The sequence below is a fragment of the Pundamilia nyererei genome, unplaced genomic scaffold, assembly GCF_000239375.1.
Source record: "Pundamilia nyererei isolate P.nyererei 1_Seehausen unplaced genomic scaffold, PunNye1.0 scaffold00248, whole genome shotgun sequence".
Lineage (NCBI taxonomy): Eukaryota > Metazoa > Chordata > Actinopteri > Cichliformes > Cichlidae > Pundamilia > Pundamilia nyererei.
Window position 1 is genome coordinate 475,821 of NW_005187649.1, and position 8,893 is coordinate 484,713.

The window sequence follows — 8,893 nt, forward strand, 5'->3', positions numbered from 1 at the left end:
GGCATGTCCCACCGGGAGGAGGCCCCGGGGCAGACCCAGGACACGCTGGAGAGATTATATCTCTCGGCTGGCCTGGGAACGCCTTGGTATTCCCCCGGATAAGCTGGAGGAGGTAGCTGGGGAGAGGGAGGTCTGGGCCTCTTTGCTTAGGCTGCTGCCCCCGTGACCCGGCCCCGGACAAAGCGGATGAAAATGGATGGATGGATGGATGGATTCTAATTGCTTATGTAAACAAGGAGTCCTTTATAGTCCTATATAGATTTTATAGTTGCATATTATTCTGATAGAGCACTTTGCTCTCAGACAGCAGGCTTACTTGCGGTTCCTAGAATATGTAAAAGCAGAATAGGAGTCTCCCATCTCTCCTGTGGAACCTGTTCCCAGTTTGGATTCAGGAGACAGACACTTTCTGCTTTTAGGATTAAACGTAACATTTCCTTTCTTTGTTTCTTTCCTTTTTACCAAAAGCAGGTTAGGGCTGGATCGGTTTACCCTGAACCATCCCTCAGTTATGCTGCTATACGCTCAGATTGCTGGATGATTTCCCATGATGCACTGAGATCTTCTCTGTGTTTGCTTATGTGCCACTATCAAACTATTTGTAACAAGTGTCACAAGTGTTATGTCCTGTTTGCTTTTTGCAGTCTGCTTGTGTTCACCATCCATCCAGCTGCAGTAGATGGTTCCCCCTCCCTAAGCCTGGTTCTGATGGAGTTCTCTATCTGTTAAAGGGAATTCTTCCTTTCCACAGTCTAGGGAGCTTGGAAAGAAAAGTGTCTGCACTTCTTTAAGTTGCTTGAAGACATTTCACCTCTCAGTTTGAGGGTCAAATGGTGGAAAGTCCCAGATTTAAGCCTTGTGGGAGTGTCCCCCCAAGACGGACAATGGACCCCGTAATGATCCTCCAACTAATCACACGAGCCAAGGTGTGAAAACGGGTTCAGGTCAAAATCAGCCAAAGTTTCAGGTGAGCTCATTGTGAAACCTAGCCCCACCCTATCATGTGATTTCCCAGACGCCTTAACGCCCACTCACATCCTGGGCCATTTGACCTCGGGAAATGAGTCCAGACGGTTTTCTTTCCAAGCTCCTTAGACTACGATGACCTGGATGACTGAGAACCTTCACAGACATATTCCTTTCCACAGTTCCCAAGCGTTTGCTTATAAAGGATTGCTTGATTATTTTTTTTCTCTAATATTGCAGGGTGTTTATCTTACAATATAAAGCATCTTCAAACAGAACTTGCACTATATAAGTAGAACTGAACCACTAAAGCAACTTTCACATACCTTTCTTGACACAAAGAAAATTTGCATCTTTGGCTACAATTGAACCAACAACCTTTTAGTTGCTAATTGAATGTACAGTATTGTCCACTACACCACTGGAGGCAGAACTGAATGCAGCACTACTGCATGGTGTTAATGCATAAAACACAACTGGCGATTCACAGAGGTGCAACTGGAGCAAGCAGCTGGTGGTTCTTACATGCAGGATAAGGGTCTCTACTATTTTGTAGCGATCAGGCATGTGGGTGACCATGTCTGTCATGTTGTCCTCTGATGTCCTCACCAGAGTGGGTCCAAACACCAGGGCTAGATTTCTTGGCTCCATCTGGAAATAATATTAAAACTTCATTTTAGACCACAAAAAAACCACGATTCAATTGATGGGACTGAAGGTAAAGGTTACCTTATTCTTTTCAGAGTGATCTGCTACCTTCTTGAGGTGACCCAACAGAAACTTAAGGGTGTGATAATAATGATCTGGCAGGTCATGGATCTAGAAAGAAGCAATGGGTACATATAGAGAGAGTTTTACTATCAAAAAGACAGAAGTATGTTCACTTCTCTGTTCTCTGCCCTCTTTTACCAGTTTGTTCATTGTCTTTAATCTCTCTTCTCCATCTTCAATCCGGTTGGCATCAATGAAGTGATTGTATTTATCTGTAGGCAGAGATAATGGATGACTAACTAACTACAAGTGATATTCTAAAATTCTGAAAATCATATGCCAACAAATTCAGTGGCTTTGTAACTTGCCACTGAAGAAAAAATGCAATCTTTTTTTATTTTTTATCCAAGCAACAGAACATTATTCAATACATACTCGTTAAAGATTCTTTGACATTTCACTGTAAACAAATGTCTGGACTCACCATCAGTAAACAGAGGCTCAGGCAGTTTTCGGAAGAATGTTTTAAGTAGGCTGCTGATAACATTCAGGTCTTGCCATCTCTGTGAGGACATGAAGAGGAGGCTTTAGGATTATAGTATCCCACATAGCAGACAGGTCTGGCCCAGATCTGGTATCAAGCCGGCACTGCTGGCTGACTTCTGGCATGATAAGATGTATGTCATCCAGATATGGGCCAGGCCTGGCATAGATGGCACTGTCTATGCGATGGCATGCCATATCTGGCTCGATTGTGGTTTGGGTTATGTGGCCCAGGCTCATAGCAAACAGGTCTGGCCCGGATCCGGCATCAAGCTGGCCCTTCTGACTGACTGGTGTCATGGCAGAGTGTATGTCAACCAGATGTGGGCCAGGTCTGGCAATGATGGCACTATTTATGTTCCTATTTTCCAATTTTAGTTAGAAGACCCAAATGCCATTTGCAGTACTATACTGCTATGGTAGCCAACGTTTCAAATGCAGGTTTGACAGGTTTGTGAGTGTACACTTTAGGCAAAACCTAGTGATGGTTTACTCAAGTTTACCACTGGCCGGCTGTAGCTCAGGAGGTAGAGCAGATCACCTGCTGATTGGAAGGTTAGTGGTTCAATCCCTGGTTCCTCCAGTCTGCATGCTGAGTGTGAATATGTATGAATGTAGTTAGGAGAAGATGTGTTAATGTGGCATGTTGTATAGAGACTAGAAAAGCACTATTTAAGAATTCACTGCCTGAACAGAGTTTAGTCATGTTGCTTTTGTACTATTATGTTCTGGCACATGTTGTTATTACATGGCTTGATTAAGGTACACATTAGGCTGACATCTGGGGCCAGAGCTGAAACTGTTCTGGGCCAGCACAGGACCACCAGTGTGTCTGCAACTGGCCTTGTGCTGGCCCATGTGTGGGCCACCTCTGGCAAAACATATCTGGGCCAGCAAAGCGCCGTCATTCTTTGCGGTATGTGGGCCATGTGTGCACACACTGTGTGGGCCAGATCTGGGCCATACCAATTTCGCTATGTGGGAATTACCTAATCTATCAAAATTACACATGGGTTTACCGTAATAAAATCTGTTTCAAATATGGCATAGAAAAACTTCTTTTCTATTCTATTGGCGGCAATCTGTTCTTTAGGTCATCCCAAAAAGGTATTCTTTTCATCGGGACGTAGCGTTTTCAGGGGACGAAATATTTTGTCACTCATCCAGCTGACTTCTTCAGTCTCAGCTGACCACAGCTTTGCCTAACCTTTAAGCAGTACCTTTGCACAGTGACTGAAACTAGCACCGCTGGCGAACAATGGGCTGTGAGGCCAGTTCCTTGATCATTAATATGCAAATTGTCATGGTCATTGATCAACAACCACTGATCAAAGACCATTGATCAATGGCTATTGATCAGTGGCCATAAGCATAATTCACAAAAAGTTGGGGAATGGCTGCAATCACAGCATTGTAAGATGGCAAAGGTTTACCCTTTAGATCACCTCCTCAATTCAGAGATGGTCTTTCCTCCCTGGTGAACTTGATGTGTTGGTCCACAGAGTTTGCTCACGGTGCTGATCACATTAACTCGGTGGACCAACACATCAAATTCACCAGGAAGGATATGAAAAATGACAAGTAGCATGATCATTGATCAGAATTTAACAATTTTTCATTTAGGACTTGGTAGGTTTGGATATTGTATTGTATATTGTATAGCTTTCTTGTTATATGTAAAATTGTATTATATTATTTAATTTTTACTTTAAAATATTTTACTTGCATTTTTAATCACTCTTATATTTAAATGTTCACTTTCTATTTTATCTAGGGATTGAGAGTAACGAAGTTTCTATTCTCTGTATGTCCTGTACATGTGGCAGAATTGACAATAAAGTTGACTTTGACTTTGACTTGATAACTTTTTCCCCTAATAAGTTAAAATAAATGTCCTTGGGTTATCTTTGTCTAATATTAAAATTAATTTGATGATTTGAAATAATTAAGAGTTAGAAAAAAAGGTGCTGCAGTTACTCAAAGGGAAGACAAAAGAAATAACTTCAGCTCCTGTCATTATAGATTATAATCAGCTCCTTAGATTATAGTCTTTAGTGGTATGTACTTTCAGTCTGACCTGCCACAGTCAGACTTTATCTTTATTGTGTTAAAAATTTCCTCTATAGTTTTCTAATAATTTAATCTGTTTCAGATGTAAAATTTTGAACATTTAAAAAACTCATCATGATGTAACATTAGTTTCTGTAGTCTGCTAAGCAAAGCAGGGCTAGTTTCCATACCTCTTCAGCAGTGTTCAAGTCCATGCCCTTGTTGAGATGCTCCTGCAAGTTAGACACCATGGCATTGTTGCCTGGTACACGGTATATACCAGTGTACTCCAGACCAGTTGCCTCTACAACACCACAACACATCTCCACTATTAGAGGAACAAACTGATAAGAGAAAACAAGGGAGACAAAAGAGGGAAAAATAGACAATAAAAAAACTATTTCAACAAACAGATTTTCACCTACAACCTCAGCATCACATGACAATCACACTCCGTCTGAACATATACATCATTTGAAATAAGTTATTTCTGGAACAGTTGCTTTAGTGGCTTGTCTTTGTCTGTTCCATTGATCTTTTTGGGAAAAGTGGGGACCTTGGACAATAAGATGGACAAGATTAGTGAGCAAATTAAGAGAATGACAAAATACCGTGTTCTCTGCTCTAACAGTGCCTTCACAGGGTCCAGTTTCAGCTCAACAACTGAGCTGCCTTTTTGATTATTTTATTTAACTGGAATTATTAAACAAAAGGCAACGTTTTCAAGCATAGCAGAAATCCAAAAATGGAGCAGAAAATAAAGTCAATAAATCCAAATAGAAGACACACCAAAAAGGTGAAAAGGTGAAACTCTAAACCAGAAGTAAACTAAGAAACAAACTGAAAATGAATAAAGAGAACTTAAATGACCAAACAAACATACATACTTGGTAAAAGCACCTGACACTATTACTCACAGACACCTCATCAGAAATACTCTCAGCAGAAGACAATACAATAACACATGGGTCATCAAATGGTAATGTCTCTTGCTTGCTTCTCTATGTGAAGGCTGTCTCTGGAAAGGACCCCTTCAAAGTCAGTGTGGATTTAATATGTGCTTGTATACCAGTAGACTTACCTTTGTCCCAGCCATCACCTACATCTCTGCGGCCCTTCAGTCAGTTCACTCTAGCTTAGATTTCTACTTGTTAACAAACTCTGCTAACTTTGTTTCCTTGTACCATCTTTAGGAGGCTTTTTCCCCTCAGAGAGCCCAGGTGGTGGAGCACAAACAGATCCTCCACCATCTTGCTACCAAATAAGAATGAGTGCTTTAACAAGTAACAGTATGGCGCAGATTCTTTGCTCTCAAAATTAATTGCCTTTCACAGTTTACATCTCTCAGAAGCATCAGAGAGTCACTATCACACCGCCATCTTTGTCCGTTCCTCTCAGTCCACAGAGAGAGCCTCGTCTCAGCTGGAATCCTTCTCCAGTCAACTGGAAAAAGGCTGAGATTTTTTACTAACACAATGATCTCTAGAATTCAAACAGCTGAGCTGAAAACATTACTTCAACAGCACAGCGGCACTTGAAAGCAGGGCACTTTTACGGAGTGTTCTTTCTCCTTATACAAACTTTTGATTTCTGCTAAGCTCCTCGATGATGACTCCTTTGAAGTGTTAACAGACTCACGGGCTGAGTAGGGTTTTTACCTCTACTCAGCCCGTGAGTAAGAATGAAGTGTCTACAAAGACACTTCATAGCCAAACAACTAAATACTCCATTGGAACCTCTGTCCAAACTTTTCCAAGTCTCCGTCTTAAATGGTCACCATCTTGCCTGTATCACCATTGCTCTGGACACTAGAAATCTTAGAGTACATCCAAGTCTACATCTCTGATGCACCTAACACACTGATGGTATTTGGACCCTCTTGGTTTTTTTCAGAGAACTTGACCTCTGACCTTCAGTCCAAAGTCACTGAGATTAAAACTTGTCCGAGATTTTTAGTAGATATACCTGTGGTATCAGTTTGAAATCCTAGGTGAATGCTTTCTCGAGTTATCGCATTCGTAAGATTTTCAGAAAACTTGAATACATCAGTTTCAGTAAAATACCTATCATACTTTCCAATGAGCTACACGTCTTTGTTTTACTTAAAATCTCATTAGAAACCTATTTTATTGTACATTATTTTAAAACAAACTTTTTTTCCCTGCTAACTTGTTTTAACCACTTACAGAAACAATAAAGTTCACCAAAGAAAAAACTGATTTACAATAGACCCAAGGCAAAAAATACATTTATAGGTCTGCTCCACTTTAACTTGACAGTTTGATTTTGGGATTATTTAATGATTCTGCTTGTAGCCAAGCAGTTTTTTTTACTATGAATTTTGACTTACCTTATGGTTGACAGCAGGCTGACAGTCCTCGAGACGTACACCAAAAGCCTTTGGAACACCTGTCTTCTTGGCCTTCTTCATGATGTTAATGCTCCACAGTGCCTTGTTATCATCTGAATCACACAGATGCAGATAAATGGATACATAATTAAGTTAAGCATTTTTGCTGCTTTGATTTGTCATATATACTGAAGAACACAAACCAGAGTCATGTTTAGACCCTCCAGATCTGGAAGCTCTGTTCACTGAAGTGTTGTCAGTTTTTGCCAGAAAGAAGGGCGGCATCATACGATGGGCTCTGGGAGAGGAGTCTAGCTTACTACCTGTCAGACTACACAAAAGAGAACAACAAAGTTAGGCAATTTTTAACCTCATCGTGTTGGTTTAGGTGTGGATGTTAGTTTAAGTGGATGTAACAAGGTTAACAGAAGTTGTTAGTTTTGATGTGTCTTCAAAAGATATTAATAAATAAAAAGGTGCAGTGGTTTTGATACACTATATTGCCAAAAGTATATATCCATATTTACAAGTATATGCACTTGAATGACATTGACTGCCAGGATAGCTGTAGCTCGGGCAGTAGAGCAGGCCATCTACTAACTGGAAGGTTGGTGGTTCGAGCCCTGGCTGCCCCTAGTCTGCATGCCAAGTATCTTTAAGCAACATGTTAACCCCAATTTAATTCATAGAGTTTCTATTATGTCAGCCCTCTTTGCAGCTATAACAGCTTCACCTCTTCTCAGAACGTTTTCCACAAAGTTTAGGAGTGTGATTCATTAGAGTTATTTGTGGCCCTTCTTGCAGAAGTGGATTTGTAAGGACACGGAGACTTGGCTTCTCTTTCTAATTCCTCCCAAAGGTGTTCTGTCGAGGTCAGTACTCTATACAGGCCAGTCAACTTCTTCCACATCCCACTTGCTCATTTATGTCTTTATGGACCTTGCTTTTTGGACTGGTCCAGTTCCCACAAAATTGGGAGAATGAAGTTGTCATGACGTGGACACTCCAGTGGCACTTAAAGTAATGGGAAACAACTTTATCAAGTGACCAACGCATTTTGGCTTGTGGTCTTCATCAGGGTCATAAAATGTCAACGTTTAAATAAAAAACAGGAAACAGAAAAAAATGTTAAAAAATCCAAGTGGACCAATTACACCTTCACATGAAGTTGTCCAAATGGTATCTGGGTGGCATGGTGGCCTGGTGGTTAGGACTGTTGCCTCACAGAAACCTCAGTTTGACTCCACCCTCTGGCAAGGGCCTTTCTATGTGGAGTTTGCGTGTTCTCCCCATGTCTCCATGGGTTCTCTCCAGGTACTCCAGCTTCGTCCCACAGTCCAAAGGCATACAATTAGTGGGGTTGCATTTATTGGTGATTCTAAATTGCCCAAAGGTGTGAATGTGAGTGTGAATGGTTGTCTGTCTCTCTGTGTTAACCCTGCATCAGACTGGCAGTCTGTACAGGGTGTACCTTGCCTCTCACCCTGTGGTAGCTTGGATAGGCTCCAGTCCTCTGCAAAGTGTAAGAGAATGGATGGATAGTCATGTGGCACTGAGAGTTCCTTTCACTGAAAAACAACCCCACACCATATTCCCCCCTCCACCAGTCAGATAAGTACCATTCCCCTTGCAACCACCAGACTCCTTCATCAGATTGCCAAACAGACAAGTATGATTCTTCACTCCAGAGAACACGTCTCCATTGCTCTAATGTCCAGTGCCGGCGTGCTTTACACTACTGCATTTGATGCTTTGGATTGCACAGTGATCGAATTCTTGGATGCAGCTGCTCAGCCATGGAAACCCATTCTATGAAGCTCTCTACACACTACTCGTGATCAAATCAGCAAGGCCAAATGAAGTTTAGAGAAAGTTGGCACCCTCTATGCACTATGTGCCATCTGCTGACCCTGCTCAGCGATTTTACATGGCCTACCACTCTGTGGCAGAGTTGACGTCTTTGTTATGAAACCAATAACAGTTAACTGTTGCACAAATGGCATCCTATCATGGTACCATGCAGGAATTCACTGTGCCCCTGAGAGTGATCCTGTCATGGTCTGGCAGTCCTCGCCGGTTAACCTGCCTGTGTGTTATGTTTTTTCTATCTTCATTGTCAAGGCTCCCCTCCCGGTTCCCTCCTTTATGTGTACAGTGGGGCAAAAAAGTATTTAGTCAGCCATCGATTGTGCAAGTTCCCCCACTTAAAATGATGACAGAGGTCAGTAATTTGCACCAGAGGTACACTTCAACTGTGAGAGACAGAATGTGGAA

The 8,893-nt window shown here is 41.6% G+C and overlaps 1 protein-coding gene across 1 annotated transcript in view; it reads right to left on the reverse strand.

Moving 5' to 3' along the window:
• LOC102212198 (rho GTPase-activating protein 21-like) overlaps nucleotides 1-8,893 on the reverse strand; it is a 96,500-nt gene that overhangs the window by 6,244 nt on the left and 81,363 nt on the right. Inside the window, 7 exon segments of the mRNA XM_013915030.1 lie at nucleotides 1,492-1,617; nucleotides 1,696-1,785; nucleotides 1,876-1,949; nucleotides 2,162-2,240; nucleotides 4,461-4,613; nucleotides 6,620-6,732; nucleotides 6,823-6,950. Coding sequence (XP_013770484.1) covers nucleotides 1,492-1,617; nucleotides 1,696-1,785; nucleotides 1,876-1,949; nucleotides 2,162-2,240; nucleotides 4,461-4,613; nucleotides 6,620-6,732; nucleotides 6,823-6,950 — 763 coding nt within the window.